This window comes from Haliotis cracherodii, unplaced genomic scaffold (genome assembly GCF_022045235.1).
Source record: "Haliotis cracherodii isolate W230 unplaced genomic scaffold, xgHalCrac1.p SCAF_6, whole genome shotgun sequence".
Classification (NCBI taxonomy): domain Eukaryota; kingdom Metazoa; phylum Mollusca; class Gastropoda; order Lepetellida; family Haliotidae; genus Haliotis; species Haliotis cracherodii.
Genome location: NW_027266319.1, coordinates 44,658,698 through 44,680,402, shown reverse-complemented (window position 1 = coordinate 44,680,402; position 21,705 = coordinate 44,658,698). Strand labels below are relative to the sequence as shown.

General features: G+C 39.8%; 1 protein-coding gene across 4 annotated transcripts in view; it reads left to right on the top strand.

Annotated features, from left to right (window-relative positions):
* LOC139445782 (ankyrin repeat domain-containing protein 26-like) overlaps nt 1-21,705 on the top strand; it is a 758,925-nt gene that overhangs the window by 248,938 nt on the left and 488,282 nt on the right. For all 4 annotated transcript variants that reach the window (XM_071226998.1, XM_071227000.1, XM_071226999.1 and 1 more), the window contains one exon: nt 11,058-11,236. In XM_071226998.1, the coding sequence (XP_071083099.1) occupies nt 11,058-11,236 (179 nt within the window). The remainder of the gene's footprint in view (nt 1-11,057; nt 11,237-21,705) is intronic.

Sequence of the window (21,705 nt, the reverse complement as noted above, 5' to 3'; positions counted from 1 at the left end):
GTCGTGCCTTATCCCATTTGTAAATTATATATATATATAAATAATTGCAATCCAAAAATAGCACATACATCATGTTTTTATAATAAGATTCACGAAAACATATCTTTACTATAAAATGCATATTTATTTTTTAATGCATCTCGGGGTCATAACCCTGATCTCGTTAGTGTGTGTTGAAGGTCACCTTCATTTGGAAGTTTGTTTACATAACATTGATGTGAGATTTTTGGGGGTATTTCAATATTAGATGCATTATCAGTGGACAAAATGGATTTAATCAGTTCGAATAGGTTGTGTGTTGGTTTTATTCCAGACAAATAGTTCTTTTTTGTATCTGTGTTGGTTTCTTTTCCAGACAGATATAGTTCTTTTTGGCAGTGAGAAGCTCGATCTTGTGATATAGTAATCATACTTTCACAAAACGTTAGCAAGTCAGAAAGATTTGTAATAGAATTGAAATATTAGAATTTGCAAGTGTTGACTATCGTCGTCTACTAACGTTTCTAGAACTATTCGTTTTTATGTGAGTGATGAAAATGAGAAATTGTCAGTCTATAACAAGTTAGATGCTGTTAAATTGACCATGGCTGAGAAAATTTCTGAATTTTTGTTTTGTGTGAAGTGTTCGACTTTTATTTGAATCATCATGGACGGGGTGCTTTTGAACAGACCGAACCTTCTGAACGGGAATTGTTGATACCACCTTCTTATCAAATATCTTGCGTGAAGACACCTCCGAGGAACTCTTCATTGTTACTCAGTCAGCGTTACAGAATTTAACTGATCGGGTTCATCATCATGCAACTCAAGAGAACTGTACGCACGCCTTAAAACTAAATGAAATAAGCAGATTTGGACATGTCGGAAAAGTTTCCTTCGGTTATGGTCAGCATTGTGTTAAATGGGACACGTCTAGTCATATTGAAGGGGGAAAGTTGCAAGCGGAGACTCACATTGTTCATGGCTTGTTGATGTCTGGACTTCGTTTTGTACAATATGAAAGATTTTGTACACATGCTAACTTGGGAATTTGTTCCGAGGCATTCGTCACTTCGCTTTATGATCGTCATTGTGACATTGTTAGTGATGTGGCTAAGGAATCATGTGATGATGCGGCGAATGAGGCTTTGTGTATCACATTGTTGAAATCTATTGATCAGAAAGAAGATTATCGAGGCATTGACATTATGACAGATGCTCGTCATGGGTGGAGAAGAAATGCAGCTGAGAGCGACTTTGTCGCTTTGAGTTACGAGACCAAGAAATGTGTTCATCCCGAAGCAGTGACAAAAGAGGATGATCCGTGTAGCCAGCGACATGAAATGCATCGTATTCGAAAATTGTATCACCATCTTAATGAAAACAATGTTGAAATCAATGTTCACGCACATGACACAAATGCTAGTGTGAACAAATTTTTATCAGAACATCGTTTGGAAGTATGTAATGCAAATGATACTTGGCATGCCACTAAAGGAATCAGCAGGGAATTAAAACCTGTGTCAAGGGGACCCACAAAGTTTCACGGACTGACGTGGCATGAGGAACTTTCGGACAAGTGTGCCTCCGTCAAAACACATTGCTACTGGGCTATGAAAATGTGACGGAAGCGAAAAAAACTACTTTCATCACTTGACAATATTATTGACCATTACCAGGGTCTTCACGGTCGTTGTCATCCAGATTCAAGGTGCAGGCAAGACGAACACTATCATCCGACGAAACACTGTTGAAATCACTGAGTGCCGTTGATATTTTGAAGAATGCTATTTACAAACTTCAAATATATCGTACACCACAGGATTACGTTTATGCCATTATGTTGAATGTTTTTATAAAACACTGCTCTTATTTATCACGACAAACGTATTTTGTTCTCGTCCAAAGAATACAAGCGCAGGACGAATTCGTGTGTGTTAGACTGGAATGAAAACATAGATGGGGTACATTCCACAGTGACATTTTATGAAGATGTGCGCCATCACCGAAGACGAAATAGCAGAAAGGTTTTGAAACCAAAGACGTACGCGTTTGTTGAGAAGTCGTGGAATAGTTTGATGAATATTTATTACCATTAATGGTAAGTGTGTCATTGCACAAACTTACGTCCTTGTTGCCACGTGCTTGGGTGTTTACATATCATGTCGCCTCATCACCCGTTTATGAATTAAGCAATGAAATGTGTGTGTGTTATTAATGACGTCATATTGACCTGTCAGATCACTCGTATAAGCTCCGCCCACTAGAGTGCGGTAGTTCCTACCGCAGATGCCCCTTTAAGGTCTTGACCATCCCTGAATCATTTACAACTTGGAAGATCAAAAGTAGAAGTTGTCCTGTATTGGACTTGAATTGTCCTTTGTCACCTCAACCCTTGGTGTCTGCGTACCTTTAACTTTGTCCCTCAGATTTTACTAGATTTCACGAGGATCAATTTCAAACAACACCATCACAGTGCTGTTGTTTACCAATCCAGTGTTATCATTGGTTGTCAAGATCAACAGGAACTGCCATAATTCTTACGAAACTTCTACCTCTATTACATATCTGCCATAAATGCTGGTGTAAGAAGTATGGTCGATTTATGATCACAGGATATCCTCATGTAAACTGCACAAAGTGCAGAGGGAAGACCTGCACATTTGAGAAGAGATGTGAGAAATGCACCCAACATCCGAAGAGTTATTCTCCTAAAAGTCAGAGGCTGCGACTAAGACCAAGAGGAGAGAGGCGGCAAAGAGAAAGCTTGATAAGATCATCACTGAAAAATCAGTATCTACTCCAGCGCCTCCCGACCCTTTCATCTCCTGCTCTCACCCTGAGGCTCATTCAACAACTTCTAAGAGAACAGCAGGAGATGATGAAAGACATGCTTGATTCTAAGCTGGCTAAGACTACCAGATCTTCGTCCAACCACGTGGGCCTGGTTCCACAAAATCTCCAAGCTGAGACGCACGGCCAGCCCACGAACCACGGCCAGGCCATGGGCCACAGGCCACGGCGTGGATCCCGAATGCCTCCCCATGGACCAGTCACCAAGCCAGCCAGTTGGCCACCCAGCACTAGACCAGAGAACAATACTGTATGGGAGCCGCACGGTGTCCACGGACAAGCCGTCCACGGCAACCAGCCTGGCAATCTACCAGCACATCATTTATGACTTTCCTGGCAGTCTACCAGCACATCATTTACATCTTTCGTGGCAGTCTACCTGCACATATTTATGACTTTCCTGTAAGTCTACCTGCACACATTTATGACTTTTCTGGCAGTCTACCTGCACATCATTTATGACTTTTCTGTAAGTCTACCAGCGCATCATTTATGACTTTTCTGGCAGTCTACCAGCGCATCATTTATGACTTTTCTGGCAGTCTACCAGCGCATCATTTATGACTTTCCTGTAAGTCTACCAGCGCATCATTTATGACTTTTCTGGCAGTCTACCTGCACATCATTTATGACTTTCCTGTAAGCCTACCAGCGCATCATTTATGACTTTCCTGGCAGTCTACCTGCACATCATTTACAACTTTCGTGGCAGTCTACCTGCACATATTTATGACTTTCCTGTATGTCTACCAGTGCATCATTTATGACTTTTCTGGCAGTCTACCAGCGCATCATTTATGACTTTTCTGGCAGTCTACCTGCACATCATTTATGACTTTCCTGTAAGTCTAGCAACACATATTTATGACTTTCCTGGCGGTCTACCAGCGCATCATTTATGACTTTCCTGGCAGTCTACCAGCACATCATTTACAACTTTCGTGGCAGTCTACCTGCACATATTTATGACTTTCCTGTATGTCTACCAGCGCATCATTTATGACTTTCCTGTAAGTCTACCAGCGCATCATTTATGACTTTTCTGTAAGTCTACCCGCGCATCATTTATGACTTTCCTGTAAGTCTACCTGCACATATTTATGACTTTTCTGGCAGTCTACCTGCACATCATTTATGACTTTCCTGTAAGTCTACCTACACATATTTATGACTTTTCTGGCAGTCTACCTGCACATATTTATGACTTTCCTGTAAGTCTACCTGCACATATTTATGACTTTCCTGTAAGTCTACCTGCACATATTTATGACTTTCCTGTAAGTCTACCAGCGCATCATTTATGACTTTTCTGTAAGTCTACCAGCGCATCATTTATGACTTTTCTGTAAGTCTACCCGCGCATCATTTATGACTTTTCTGGCAGTCTACCAGCGCATCATTTATGACTTTCCTGTAAGTCTACCTGCACATCATTTATGACTTTTCTGGCAGTCTACTTGCACATCATTTATGACTTTCCTGTAAGGCTACCTACACATATTTATGACTTTTCTGGCAGTCTACCTCCACATATTTATGACTTTCCTGTAAGTCTACCTGCACATATTTATGACTTTCCTGTAAGTCTACCTGCACATATTTATGACTTTCCTGTAAGTCTACCTGCACATATTTATGACTTTCCTGTAAGTCTACCTGCACATATTTATGACTTTCCTGTATGTCTACCAGCCCATCATTTATGACTTTTCTGTAAGTCTACCCGCGCATCATTTATGACTTTTCTGGCTGTCTACCAGCGCATCATTTATGACTTTCCTGTAAGTCTACCTGCACATCATTTATGACTTTTCTGGCAGTCTACTTGCACATCATTTATGACTTTTCTGTAAGTGTACCCGCGCATCATTTATGACTTTTCTGGCAGTCTACCAGCGCATCATTTATGACTTTCCTGTAAGTCTACCTGCACATCATTTATGACTTTTCTGGCAGTCTACTTGCACATCATTTATGACTTTCCTGTAAGGCTACCTACACATATTTATGACTTTTCTGGCAGTCTACCTCCACATATTTATGACTTTCCTGTAAGTCTACCTGCACATATTTATGACTTTCCTGTAAGTCTACCTGCACATATTTATGACTTTCCTGTAAGTCTACCTGCACATATTTATGACTTTCCTGTAAGTCTACCAGCCCATCATTTATGACTTTTCTGTAAGTCTACCCGCGCATCATTTATGACTTTTCTGGCTGTCTACCAGCGCATCATTTATGACTTTCCTGTAAGTCTACCTGCACATCATTTATGACTTTTCTGGCAGTCTACTTGCACATCATTTATGACTTTTCTGTAAGTCTACCCGCGCATCATTTATGACTTTTCTGGCAGTCTACCAGCGCATCATTTATGACTTTCCTGTAAGTCAACCAGCGCATCATTTATGACTTTCCTGTAAGTCTACCTGCACATCATTTATGATTTTCCTGTAAGTCTAGCAACACATATTTATGACTTTCCTGGCGGTCTACTAGCGCATCATTTATGACTTTCCTGTAAGTCTACCTACACATATTTATGACTTTTCTGGCAGTCTACCTGCACATATTTATGACTTTCCTGTAAGTCTACCTGCACATATTTATGACTTTCCTGTAAGTCTACCTGCACATCATTTATGACTTTCCTGTAAGTCTAGCAACACATATTTATGACTTTCCTGTATGTCTACCAGCGCATCATTTATGACTTTTCTGTAAGTCTACCCGCGCATCATTTATGACTTTTCTGGCAGTCTACCAGCGCATCATTTATGACTTTCCTGTAAGTCAACCAGCGCATCATTTATGACTTTCCTGTAAGTCTACCTGCACATCATTTATGACTTTCCTGTAAGTCTAGCAACACATATTTATGACTTTCCTGGCGGTCTACCAGCGCATCATTTATGACTTTCCTGTTAGTCTAGCAGCACATATTTATGACTTTTCTGGCAGTCTACCTGCACATCATTTATGACTTTCCTGTGAGTCTATCACCACATCATTTATTACTTTCCTGTAAGTCTAGCAGCAAATCATTTATGAATTTCCTGGCAGTCTACCAACACATCATTTATGACTTTCCTGGCAGTCTACCTGCACATATTTATGACTTTCCTGGCAGTCTACCTTCCTATATACGTGGAAGGTTGAGGAGAACAGCATCAGCATCTTCCTTGGACCAAGCAAGCAGTAGTTTGTCACATGCTCTGACGACAGTGCGATCAAGAAGTCCAGAAAGGCAACAAGTCTCAGAGACACTGGATTCTCCTTTGTCAGGAAATTTATCGCCCCACCCGGAGGATTGGACATCTACTTTCATAAGGAAAATGCTGGGAAAACTGGATATCCAGCCACCGAGTTCTTTTCCATGCAAGGAGATGCTGCGACTCATTTAGGCCAACATTGTGAGGGTTTCTAGTGCCCAAGATCTTTTACGTCCCTCAGCTATGGTCACTTCAGAGGGCATCGCAGGGGAAGACCTTCCCGATGATATACCTCCAGTCATGCCTGACCACATCACGACTATGGAACTGGGAGTGACGTCAGAACCGGAAGTGATGTCAGCACCGGAAATAGCAGTACAAGGTCCATCTAATCAGGAAATGAAGTCTTTTGGTAGTAATAGACCATAAGAGACGTCATTATCCAATGAAAGGTAAGTGACAAATCCGGAAGTGACATCAGAACCGGAAAAGAGGTCAAGGATTATCGAACAATAGTTATCATTGTTAATAATTCTAAGAATACAACCTCTATTACATCAAAAGTACTCCCATCCACCTCCCCAATTCATCTACCTCTAGTGGTTAGATGTGGGAAATATGTAAGGTTACGCACGTCGTAGCCATTACGCACGTCACAGCTTGAATTGCTATAGTGCAATATTGGGAACAACCAATTGTGTGTGATTGACAGTGAAGGAAGAGGACGTCTGTTTAAAATCTGAAGATTTTAGTTAGTGTGACTGAAGCCATAAATACAGGATTTATGGCAAAGATGTAATAGAGGTTGTTTTCTTAGAAAAATTATTAACAAGGATAACTTTGTTTGATTTCTTAATAAAAGTAAATATATTAACCATGACTGTGATGGCAGATGGATAGGAGCTCAACAAACAAAAGGTATACATGGTGAGACATGGCATCATAATATTGTTGTTGCCAGTATGAACTTTACTTAAAGCCCCACCCTGACTTATAAACAGCCCACAAGGTGGCAGTGCTTCAGTTTCGACCAGTGGCTGACAATGTAAACACAACCAAGTGTTGGGAGAAGCTTTTTGAAAACCGTACACAAACAAGATCACCATTGACCTTCAAACTTCATTATCGACTTGAATGACAAAACATGGATGCCACAAATGGCTCCCTATCTAGACAAAAGTCAATACATTTTCTGTAATTTTTATCACAAAAATCGAATCAATCGTGTTTGGCTTCTGCATCAATCACAGTGGGTGGAGCTTATTTACGGTTACGCTATTAATAGCAAAGCACATGGTCATGTGTACATGTGACACATTCAATGAATTTGTGGTCAAAGTGTTTTGTGTTGTATATTATTACGGCAGAACAGCAGCAGAACAACAGTTTCGGTAAATGCAACAGTAACAGTACATAAATACGAAATTGACAACAACATTCTTTCAGTAAAATCTGAAAATTTCAGATATTTGTTTAGTTTTGTTCATTTGCATTCAATACCACACAATAATCAGATTATATTTATAAAACTGAAGTTATTACACAGATTTTTACAACTAGTGTTTAGGGAGGGGCCTAATTTGAAGCACCAGAAGTTGCACCAATATTTCTTAGCTTGACTACAATAGATGAACATGTCACGTGTATCAACATTACAATGCACATAAGCAACTGGTTAATAAGTAACGAAATATACTTGATGTTTTGACAAACATTAGGCATATCTTGATAATATTGTACTTACGATAAACGAAAACTCCAATACACATTACAAGACAACTTTAATTATGGATTTCATTTTCTTTCACGATTGGGTGGTCAGGCTTGCTGACATGGTTGATGCATGTCAACTATCCCAATTGCATGGATCGATGCTCATGATGTCAATCACTGGATTATCTGGTCCAGTCTCGATTATTTTCAGACCGCTGTCATATAGTTGGAATATTGTTGAGTGCAGTGTTAAACAACAAACAAACACAAACATCACATAATTTTCACACATGAAACTGAGTTTGATCATTAGATCCAGACTTGTCCAATGTATTTTTTGTTCAGGGGATTTGGATACACTTCGCGATCCCTTTCCTGTTTGGTCCACACCAATCCTTGATCTGCTGCAATGTTTGATATCTGTTTCTTCAAGTCCGAGTATCTACCATATTTCCAAACACTTCGTCTATTTAGCATAGTCCAGAAGTATTGGTAGCACTCTTTTCAAATTGACGCAAGGTTGTCAAAAGAAGTGTGAACAGACATAAACGCCTTCATCTGGTTCCACAATGAAATCTCGCTGTGACACTGATTCACTAATCCCAAGAATCGGCAGTGAATTTGTCTGAAGTTTCTGTTGCACTTGAAAGGGCGGGAAGGGGGGTGCCATCTTATTAATTTGATTTGTCAGTCGGAATGATATAATCTGGAACTGGAACTTTCTCCACAATAAAATCATCAGTGTCAAAATTGAAATAACCAAAGGCTCCCCTGATCATCCCGAACTACTCTCCGTCAATTTAAGCGTCACATGGAAATGTTTTGTTGCTCATATTGGAAGACAAGCGAAATTTCAAAGTTCTTGACAGCATCCAACTCGGATGCACTCATGTGGTGTGGTTGCTAGGAGATCGCATGGTCAGAAAGGGCGAAAACAAAAAGTTTTAGAAAGTAATAAAAGAAATCCGGAGTGCAATCCAAAAGTACCATGTGCAGGATGTTTTTTAATAATAGTATTCACGAAAACATTTCTTTTAAAACAATTAAAATTAATTGATTAATTCATCCAAAGGTCATAATCCTGATCACGTGGATGGGTATTTGAAAGGAATTTGAATCTTGTGATGACGCTGTGAATGAGGCTGTGTATTATATTGTTGAAATCAACTGACCAGGAAGATTGTTGAGGCATTGACGGATGACAGGGGGTTAAAGCCATCAGTATGTCCGTCCGTCCGTCCGTCCGTCCGTCCGTCCGTCCGTCCGTCCGTCCGTCCGTCCGTCTGTCTGTAATCATTGTTTGTCCGGAGCATATTTCCTAAACCGTACAACCTAGCTTCCCAAAACTGGGTACACTTACCAATCAGGTTCAGTAGTAGTGCCTTTTGCTTTTTAGAGATTTTTTGAATTTTATATTTTTGTTGATCCATGGAAATATGATGAACTTGAGGGTAGTGTCTTGTCCGGACCATATCAACTTAGCTTCTCAAAAGTTTTTACACCTATCAAGCAGGTTATGTAGTGGTGCCTTTGCTATTAACAGATTTTTTTCTTTTTTCAATTTAAATTGAAAATTGATGAACTTAGGGTAATGTCCTCGTCTGGAGCATATCTTCTAAACCATGCGACAGAGATTCACCAAACTTTATGCACATATCAATCATGTTCACTAGTAGTGCAGTTTGTTATTTATAGATTTTAATCTTTTTAATTTGTAGCCCCTGACATATAATGAAACAAGATGTTTAGGTTTGTTTTTTTGTCAGGTGTTTTTTTTCTAAGGTGTACTATTTACCGATATCATATACTATATATGATGTGAGCTACATAACCTAGTACATTCTCTTTATGCCTTTGTGTCATGAGTCTACTACAGAGCTATTCATGTGTGAATCTACGAAGTTGTTGTTATTACAATTTCATGAGATCATCAGAAAGTGAGCTACATGAACCAATATTTAATAACCTTCATTATATTTCTGGTTTTGGCATCAAGGAAAAAGATTTCCTTGCCAATCTAAATACATTTAAAGGTACACACAGTTTACCAACATGCCACGTCAGGGGGGATATGTCATCTTCGGATGACTCTTGTTTTTAAAATGTCATAAAATAACTTACACAATTATTGAAAGACATTTTTTAATAAGTAATGCATTTTATTTCGTCTGGCCGCTCTCTAGTTAGGTGAGGCATGAGGGGAGAAACACATACAAAAAATATCGGATCGAGTGACTTCGGCATGAGGAGCTCTTGGACAAGTGTGACTTTACCAGAACACATTGCTACTGGGCAATGAAAACGTGATGGAAATGACAAAATATTACTTTCATCACTTGGATATTTTTTACCATTACCAGAATTTTCTACACGATCATTGTCATCCAGATTCCAGATGAAGGCAAGAAGACCACAAGGAAAAAAAACTACTGTTGAAATCATCAATTGCCATATTTATTGTGAGAAATGCTATTCATGAACTGCAGATATACCGTACGATTGGTGGCGTGATGCATATTATGTGTTTTGTTCTATTACACTGCTCTTATTCATCACAACAAACATATTTTGTTTTCATATAGAGAATAGCGCAGAATTATTATTTTTCTGTTGGACTGTGTTTGACAAATCGAGGACATTCCACAGTTTCATTTTATAAAGATGTGAAGCAACATGGCAGGTAGGTTTTGAAACCAAGGACCTACGCATTTGTTGAAAAGTTCTGTAATCGTTTGATGGATATCTATTACCATTAAAACTTGCGTCTTTGTTGTCAAACGACTCACATTTACGCATTAACCAATGAAATTTGTGTGTTATCGTGATGTCATATTGACCTGTCAGATCACTCGTATAAGCCACTAGAGTGGGGTAGTCCCTACCACAGATGCCCCTTTAATGTCTTAAGAAGGAACAAAAATGAATTTGCTTACAAAAAGAATTGGAATGACTTTTGAACTCAAACCCAAACAGATCGAGGTGCTAAGAACTAAACTCCCTTCAACCAGGAACTGACTTATCCCGCTTGCATTGTCTGAAGGGACAATAGATCTGAGTGATTGTTGCATGAATTTGACTGGAATCATAGAAATGATGGAAATATGAGTTAGTATGTCGGCATACACAAAAACAGAATGAGGTACTTCAAATATAAGAAAATGTTCTGAGAAACTAAAAGATTTCCCTTAAATGTCATTATATATAACTAAATATAGGTGGTCTATTGTATCTGTGGTACTCAGGTTTAAAGTCCCACATTTGTTCAGCGAAATGATTACACATAAAAAATTGTTTCAGCCTTCATGGAAGAGCTCGGAATAAGTGATGCAGATGACATCAGTGAAGCTGACATCAGTGAAATGTCATGTGATAAGAAAAAGCTTCCAGTCAAGAGTGATGATGACAGTGACTGGGACTCCAATGTACTCTCAGACCCTACGACAACTCCAAGATTAGGTATTCTGAAGAACTGGAAGGTCAGTGAATGAATTTCTTGCTCACCAGGGCCAAAGGTGCATGGCATTGTAAATTGTCCATTATCCTTAAGCTTTATGAGATGCCCAGCATGATAGAGTGACTAAGATTTGTTCAAGGCATTTACTTTAAGACTCTTCATTTCGGTAAAATGTGAACAAATACCATTTTTAAAAAAATGTTAAAAGTTAAAAATTTGAAAATCTTTTTTTAAAAAGCCTTATGGTCGAGTTGTAACTTTTATGAAAATATGTGGGATCATTATCATGATTTTGATTTCACTTGACTTAAAGTCATGTGAGCTTATGTCATGACCTGCTTCTCCGTCATCCAGTGATAATAATTCATATGAATACCATACCTATATTACATCATATTACATCATATTGCATCTGTCATCACTCTTGAAAAAATCAAATCTTGCTCCCCAAGCCTCATGTTCATGCATGCGTTGGGGCGGTGGGGTAGCCTAGTGGTTAAAGCATTCGCTCGTCACGCCGAAGACCCGGGTTCAATTCCCGACATGGGTACAATGTATGAAGCCCATTTCTGGAGTCCCCTGCCGGGATATTGCTGGAATATTGCTAAAAGCGGCGTAAAACCATACTCACTCACTCACTCACTCATGCATGAGTTGTCATAACTTGTAATTGAGTTGTTTTAACACTGTAATAACTTTAGGATTTCAGTTTATTTAGGTTACTAGAAGACTAGATCATGCTGAAAAGTTTTAGTTTACTTTAGATTTTAATTTCTAGATGGTAATATATTTGGTACAAGATGGCGTTCTCCTTCACCAAAATAAACAGCATGTTTCATTTCAAGACCTTGGATGAGCCTCACATCACCTACGGAAGGTGCCATTTTGTCCAATATACAGAGGATTCCAGATAAACCAGGTGTGTTTCACTCCAAGGCTCCACCCCAGAGTAAGGAGCATGGCCAGGTGTCTCACATCACCCACAGCAGGAGACAGACGGTTGGAAAGCTTGCTGTCTGATGAGTAGATTTCCTTTGGATGTGAGGGGATGCTTTACCTGTCATGGGTTTTAGGGAGAAGAGAGACACCTCAAACTTTGGATCCTCACTGTGAAGTCAGCTGGGGCAGCAGGGGTGGTCACAGACCGAATAGTGACCGGCAGTAAATCTGCATGGAAGCGACTGTCATGGTCTGAACAAGAGAGTGTGCAATTAGTGATTCTTTAAGCTGATAGGTCAGTTAAACAAAATTTCTGGTGTCCCCCGCCATGATATTGCTGGAATATTGCTAAAAGCGGCGTAAAACCATACTCACTCACTCACTCACTCACTCAGTTAAGCAAAGATCAATTTTCAATGGACAACAGGACTATTTTTCTCTCATTGGATTCATTCACATATCCACAGCATTCATTCACATTTTTTACGAATTTTCATTTTCCAATAAAATCCAAAACTTTGTCTGCATTGTTTGTAAAGAAACATGTCTGACCATTTGACACCCAAGTAAATGACCTCGCTAAAGTGGATGGAGATCTGACTGACCATAATTCAACCTCTGAACACATTTATTGTCTTTGTTGTTAAAAGACATGATAAGCCTGCCAACATCTGCACACGAAATCGATGCACTTTGCTAAACTCAGGGAGGTCTTAAAATCAAAACAAAAATCATCAAAAAAACAAGGAAAAGGAAACTTACCCCAGCGAGCTGATCCTGTGAACTGAATAAACTCTGTGAATGCAGACAGCTTGGCACCAAGTCTCCAGATTCTGTGTTAGCCTTTCAACAGCTTTTCAACCATTTATGAAGCAAAACATCGAAAATCAAGGAACTCCTGTCTCTCTGAGACTATGTCCCCTCCACAAGTTTCACAAGTCCTCCTAAAATCCTAAAATCCCACATGCACATGTTACCCATCAGTCACACTTGTCTCAAATAACACACAATGTTGTGTATAACCATTGCTGCACTTGAGGGTTGAGTGCCAATGTTTCTAAATTCTGATCTTAAGGAAAAAAAGAACTGACATTGCCAAAGAGAAAATTTAGAACTAATTGATGAGGATTTTTTTAAATTCAAAAAGAGATTAGTTATAGGTGATGAAACATGGGTCAACCACTATGTCTTCAAGATTAGTGAAGAAAGTTATGGCCACTTTATTCTGGGATGCAAAGGGTGTGATCCTTGTCGATTACGATTACCCGTGCCTACTATGCAGACATCTCTTCATTGCATGAGAGATTCTATTGAAGAAAAGCGGTGAGGAATGCTGCCTGCTGGAGTTTTACCACTTCATGACAATTCCTCTTCTCACACCTCTTGACTTGCTGTGCGACAATGTGGGTTTGCAGAGCTTCTTCACCCTTCATACTTGCTTGACCTGGCACCAAGTGATTTCCCTGTTTCCTAAACTGAAAGAACATCCTCGTGGACAATGATGACCTCAAAGCTGCCGTGAATGGGTTTTTCAGGGTGGCTTCAGGAAACGTCTTCGTGGCTCGAATTGAAAAGCTTCACTATCGATATGAGAAGTGTATTGAAAGCAGGGAGATTATGTTGCAAAATAAAATTAAATCACTTTCACAATTGTTGGTTTTGTTTGTTTGGCTTAGTACTTTTTGACCAGCCCTCGTAATTGTAATCACTGATGTGCTGTTTTTGTAATTGAATTCTCTAAGTAATTATTCCAATATTTAGATTTCTGCACATACACAAAAAATCACCATGAATGGTGATTTTGTGAAAGGTCAAAGGTTAACTTACCTTATTAATGATGAACCTAAATTTCAGATGCTGTTTTCAGTCATTTTACTAAGTGCATTATGTCACAGAACAGTGAATTTGCCACAGAGTTTAAAACTGTGAAGTGTATTTGTGTGCAAGGTGTATTAATAAATTTTTAAACTTATCCTATCTCACACTATGCATTTCCTCTAATTTCTCGATCTTGGTGTGGAAACGTCCTAGAACAATGTTTCCAGCTTCAAAAACACCACTCATCCAAACACATCCCACACATCACCAAATAAGCACTGTGGTTCACGCACCACTAAAATCCTGTGCGACACGACCCCAGCGATCTGATCACCTCACATATCCAGCACCCTCATTCTCAATTCTATCGCTATGGTGTTCGGACGTTATTCTTGAACAGAGAATTTTTTAATTTTTAATTTATTTTTTTAATATATAAAACTTAAATACACGACATCACTACTAAAGTTTACCATTACCACTAAGAGAGAGTGGTATTAATAACGATGTCTACTGTGTACCACGTTGCCAGAATTGGATTTCCACTTACTTAGCTTAGTGTTCGATAAAGACGACTGTTCGTTGGTCCAAGACGTTGTTTACAGTTTTTGTGCATGTTGTTTTTCTTCCGCTTTGAAACCAAAACGATTGTGTTATCCCCTGTGGCTGTACCTTCGTTTTTTTGCTTAACAAAATATTATAGTCAATTTGGCGATGGTTACATCGCTATCTGTAGCGGAGGCTCGCTTTCTGTCTCGATTGACTGCTGCGATTCCTGCCTCTGTGCGGACCACACCCCTGTGCACGTGCCCACTCCCTGGCTTCTACAGACGTCCCGCATTTAAATGGCCAGTTCATCGTGTTGGACTACGGCCCTTTACTCAGCTTGGGAAGTCAAGCCGTCAACTGAGGGTTGCCTCTTCCCCCAACATGTTTGTTACTCGGGTTATCACTTCTACAGCGCTCTGAGGATACAGCTACACCTCTCTGGCTTTCTAATGGCAACAACACATCTGACTGAAAACACTACAATCGTTGGCAATAGCCAACTGAGGACGGATCTTCACTCACAGGATCGTTTTCCTTTGCTGGATCGTAATGACCGAGTGGTCAAGGGATCGACAGATCGCCATTCTTCACCATTATCGACAAGAGGCTGTTCTTGGATGGACATTTCGCCAAATCGTACCTCGGAGGATCAACAGTTTCCTTCTCTACAGATTAATACCCGAGGGATCTCCACTCGACTATACACATCGATGCATCGACACATGGACTACCATGTCACAATTCACCAGATCGTACCTCGGAAGATCGACAGGACCATCATCCTTCATTGGATCATAGACGACCGAGGGATCGACAGATTGACAGATCGACAGATCACCTTACTTCACCATTATCGACAAGACGCTGATGTTGGATGGACAGTCCATCAGGTCGTACCTTGGAGGATCAACAGTTTCGCCTCTCCTACAGATCGATACCAAGGGATCTTCACTCTACGATACACATTGATGCATCAACACATTGATACGTCGACACATGGATAAATCGATATATCGACATATGGATAAATTGATACATCAACGCATCGTCCGATCAAGAACTCGTCCGCTAGAATGACTTTACCTGCAGGAAGCCTCGGTGGCTGAGGGGGGTAGATTGCTGACTTTGTGTGCTGGCATTTAGGTCCCTTACTCTGGCAGTGTGGGTTCGAATCCTGGACGGGACTCAACCCCATAAAGTATGAGCATGTATTTTACTGAGAAGATGTTATCCCAGATATAACTTTTGTTATATAAAACAGACGAACGACGGATGGTCCTCAGTCGTAAGATCGTCATTCTTCCACGGAATCAATAGACCTCTCTCTCATCGTGCATCAGACTGTTATACGCTAATTTGGACAAGGCCTTCGCTGCATTCTGTTATCTAGATCAGACAATCTAGTGATCCATCATGAGCATCTGTCTACGTCTTGGGATACGATGACCTGCACCAACGATATCAGCGAACTTGACCAACTAGTCTTGTTGGTCTCTTACAGGCATAGTCACCTCGTATGGCGAGCTTGAGATACTGACGTCTTTTCTCTACAGGGATCTTCATGGATCTGGTCCACATGCCTGCCAGCCATGAATCGTCTTACGATACTCTCCTATGAGAAATCACCATTACAAGGTTATGAAGCTCGAGAACAACACGCTCCCCCTATTCAGATTGAATCGTCAGACAGACAACATCATCCCGAGGCTCGACATCATCGCAACCGACCTTTATCATCGACGCCCTCAAATTCAGCCTGATATTCCATATAAGTTAGCACATCTTTTCCGCCCTCGTTGTGGTCAATCAACATCATTCTAACAGACAATTCGACGTGGGGGTGTTGTCCGTCTTTCATCGGTACAAACGGCAGATATTCGATATCTGAAGATGGTTTCTAGCACACCGGTTTCGTCCCATGTTCTACAAGCAACTGACTGCCTATACACTGGTGTTTTTCGTTACTCGGGACAGCGCTTGTGTGTTGGGAGCTTTTGACCACGTGATCAGAAAGACTGCTGTATTTCCTGTTCTGCGCAAGGTTGAATTACACATCACACCGAGACTGCTGTTTGTAAACAAGACTACCATGCTGACTTTGGTACAGGCTGATCTCATGCGAGCCGTGCGAAGCATTTACAGTAGTAGTCAATGACTATATGTGCGGTCTATCACATCTTCACAACTCCTTTTGTCGTCACATCGATACTGGAATGCACAGCGCTTTTTCCCATGCCAAGGCGATGGAATCCATCATCTCTTCAACCGTTCATCCCTCACTTATTCAAGACGAGATTTGTTGAATATCGACATTTTTTTTTTGGTATATGATCCTAATGTTAGCCACGTCCATTCTAGGCACAGTGTTTGCTACTACCGCTCTTCAACGTAGTCCCGATTACCCTGCTTTGTACGATCAGCCAACCGGTAAACTACATCTTCAGCGTCGTTTTTCTATGAGATACTAGATCACACGCACGACCGTTTTTACCATCGCTTTATAACACATTTTTTATGTAATGTGTATTTGAACGTTGATCAGCAGGTGAACTCATCTCCACATCAACAACTCGGAAGGTCAAGTTCTACATATGGTAATAGCTATTACACTTTAGACGACCTCTCCGTTACCCCATTCTAACCGTCACCAGTCAACAGATGACAGGACAACTGCCACAACTGGAAGGAGAACCACCCTTCTTGTCACTGGCGGTACAACTGCTTCAACCCATGGCTATGTACACGAGTGATTAAACCAGTTGCTGTTCGTCACACAGGAATCCGTAATACATTTTACCTGGATGAAGGGATTCAAGCCCCGATATGCACAAATACTCAGACTACAATATTTACCCGGAAATTATTAACACATCTACGTTGGTTAATAAATTATCAGAAGTCCGACTTACAGCCATTCCAGGATGTCCATTCCTTAGGATCAAGTCTAATGAGCCAGACTAACATCCTAGTACCAGAACACATTGAGGAACACCTCTCGTGATGGACAGTGGAATTGATTGTTTGTGCAGGAATTTGTTTACACAAGCCGAAATACAACAACCACTTGTAGTGTTCATAGATACCTCACTTCAAGGTCGTGAGCTCACTTCAACTTGGAAGTAACATCAGACCTATGGTCAGAAGCAGACAGCTCTACCACATCAATTATCTGGAATACGAGACTGTAATCTGGGTAATATTTCATTGGACCCCACAGTCAAGAAACCAACGTCTGATGATCGTGACACTCATATCAACTGTGGCATACACCAGGGCTGTTACGATTTACTCTCGTATTCGGTGAATCGAACCATAACCATTCATGAATTGAATTCATTATTCATGGCCACTAGTAGTATGGGTAATGGGGGTTCTGCCACAACTCCACTGGAGCTGGATTCATATACCTATACCGCTACTACAGGTGTAATTTTTTATGCCAAAATGATTATGCGATTCAACGATAGTCATGAGTCGTATTAAAAGAAACATCAATATTAATTAATAATGAATAAAATTTACTATAGCCCACGAGGATATTGGAAAGGTGTAGGAGCAATAAAAAAATTAGCCACTGCGGCTAAGGTATCTAAAGATGTAGCCAAGGATTGGTTAAAGAAACAAGCGATGTGGCAAATATATTTACCAGCACCGCGTTATATACCGAAGAAGAAGTTTGATATTTTTACAACGAATGAAGTTCATCAGGCTGACCTCTTGTTTCTTCCCCACGATAAGGTAAGACGCAAAACGTATAAATACGCTTTAACAGTAGTGGATGTGGCTAGTCGATACAAAGAGGCTGAGCCATTAACCTCGAAAGATTCAACAGAAGTAGCTAATGCACTGAGCCGCATATATAAACGTGGACCGCTAAAATGGCCTAAGCTATTTCAAGTAGATCCCGATCGCGAGTTTATGGGATCGATAAGTAAACTGTTAACAAAGCACGATGTCGAAATCAGGCGTGGTGAAAGAGAGGCCCACCGTAGTCAAGCTATCGTCGAAAGATTTAACAGGACATTAGCGGAACGTTTGTTTGGCTATCAGTAAAGGATCGAAATGAAATCCGAGCGATTGAGATCAACCGAATGGGTGACACGATTATCAGCCGTTGTATCAGCTCTGAATAATGAAGTAACGAGATTAATAGGGAAGAAACCATTCGATGCTATTAAAATGAAATCCGTGACTTCCGAATCTTCAGCACCGAGGAGAGGCAAAGAACGAAAACTTCCGGATAGAGCCCGGTGAACTCGAAGGAGGCCTACGTCGCGCAACCAATCCCATATGGTCCCTTAAGACATATAACATTAGTCGATTGGTTACGAAAGAAGTAGAGCCTATTCTTTATTATCTTCAAGATGGACCGGGTAGGGCATTTGTACGAGAAGAGTTGTTCATAGTTCCCAACGGTACGGTATTACCACCATAACCATAAGCATAGGTAGTTACACCATCATTATCAATTTCATCTCTTTGTATCTAAGGGGGATAATGATGTCTTGTTCATTCTTAATCCATATATCCTATGATTGTAACTTCTTAAAGAGTTTATCTCGTGTTTGAACGCTCTACCGTTGAATAATGATTCTTTATACTGTTCGTGTTTGATATGCTTTTTTACAACATACGCCCTTAACTTTTCTTATCTCCCCATTATTGGACTTCTTTATAGAATACATCTTAGGTCTTAATCCGACATACTCCGCTATAGGGGTCCCAGCACATTCATCCTTCATCTTACCTAACACCTTTTTATTTAGTACGCTGTGCAGTGGATTATCTTTTGGGTAATCGCTCGTGTCGTACATATCTATTTTTTCTGCCATATCTTTATACACATCCTCGGTTTGTATTTCCATCAACAAAGAATCTGTGTCGGTATATAACACCTCACATCTATCACCGTATTGCTTCTTGAGTCCGTTGTAATAAAAGTCATACATTAAGTGTTTTGACAAGTCGAGAATACTCATACCGACGTACACCGGTCTGTTGAATTTTATATTACTCTTCTGCATATGCAACGCGGCTAAGTCGTTATCGAATATCTTGCTTCTGTTAAAAGCCAGACTGGCTATAAGTTTCCTGAGTCTTTCTTCCTCATTAGACCTGACTAATTTAACATCAACACGCTTAACTGGAGATTTCTGTAGTGAACTATATATTTTGTCTTATCCATCAAACTTTTCAAGTTTTTCTACGTTAGCTAACCTACTATTACCCATCAAGGAGCGTTGATATTCCGACATCCAATCTTTATTAACAATTAATCTTTCGGGAGCTAGCGGATAACTGTTATGATCTTTATGTAACGAACTTGGATATTCCAAGTCAACTTCTAGTATGTACCCTTTATTCGCATCATTCACATTGATATTATGGATATCATCGACCCACTCAAAACCACCCGTGGGTAAAGGTTGACTCATAGCCCATCCGTACAAATTGTTAGCGTCGAGATATAATATATGCGTGTCGGGTTTACTTGGATCGTATCCTTCCACTAATTTATTATTAGCCTTAGAATACCTTTTCACTGCCATCGATATAACCCCTCTTAATCCTTTCTCAATAAACAAGTGCATATCGTAATCTGTGAGTAGTTTTAGTTCTACTCCGGTCTTCTTCAACAATGCATCCCACGATAGTCCGGGACTGGAATAGTACCATGCCTTAAACATGTCTTTCTAAATATCTCGAATATATCGTCGAGTAACAGCACATCGGTTTTTAAGTACAGATAGTGATAATCACCTAAATTCTTACAACCTAATTTATCCCAGACTGCCAGAGCGTGTTCATAATCGGCATCTGTTATTTTAGATTCTGTTAAGTTACTATAGAATGATTCAAGGGGTGGTAATTCAGTTTCTTCGAATCTAGACCAATCATCCATATATTCGTAAGGATACACACATTTTTTCTCAGCAACAAATGACGAGTTATCTTATCGGTATATTGATTTGTTATCTCAAAGTCATCGAGATTGTTCGCATTAGCTAAATTGTCCAGGGAAGATAACAGAAACTGTACGGAGTCTATGAATCTAAGCCCATTACTTTGCTTTATTCTAGATTTCCCATCCTTGTCCCTATAAATGTATAGGTTTAGTCAACGAGAACAATTTGTATTTTTCCATATTATTAGGAATGCACGTTAAACCGCCGTCGGTCTTTGAGATAGCTTGCATAATGAGATGTGAATCGTATCCCCTTAGGTTATGAAACACAACGGGGATGGGTATTGTTTGAGAATTCATTTTTAGTTTCAAGTTACACTCGTTATGCGCGGCTCCCCGATAATTACCCGTGACGTGACAATGATCTCTTACGGAATCCCCATTCAAGGGTTTATTACAAACGTGAAAACTCTTTGACTTCTTATGGGCCCTCCAATCATCCTTCGTCATACACATGGGTTTCTTACACGATAATTTTTCCCTGATTATTCTCTCTTCATTTTGTAGATATTCTAGGAACTTTCCCGCTGTATCGGGACCTCTGTAAATCATGGGCGTGTTTGTTTTCCCATCATACCTTAAAACTATATATCCAAACCCACAAGGAATATGTTCTTGAGTTTTGTAAGTAAAACTACTATCAGTATTGCGTTCAGTATTTTCTATAGGTTTGATAAGCGCTTCGAAGTCGGCGTAAATTACGTACGGTACTGGCATTTGATTACAATAATGTTCAAATTTTTATATATTTTTTCCACCTTTAGGCATATCGATCCTGATAGCGGTCTGTCCAACACCTCTACAGTCTTCTTTATGCGCTTCTAATAGATCTTGTCTGCTGTACCCATGTTGGCATCTTTCGCAGAAATATTTCTTTTCTTTATGTTTTGTTTGATCGTATAATAGCCTGTTTAAACTTTTTATCCATGTATAATGATATTTTCCATCTTTTTCGATCAGAAATGAATTGATTCTGGGAATATGTTCCGGAGCGGAGCTTATCCTGTGTACAACAATTCCTTTAGAATGTCCGAAAACATAGCTAAATTATTTTGCTTTTCCACTTTATAAATTTGTGATATTGGTGTAGGTTCGTCTATACCATCAAAGTTGAGTCTATCGTTTTGTGGATAGCAAGATAGTCTATTTGCAATTTTAGAATCTACGGGGAACAATGCAGATCTTATCATCATTCTTAAACAGTCATCGGATTTATTTTT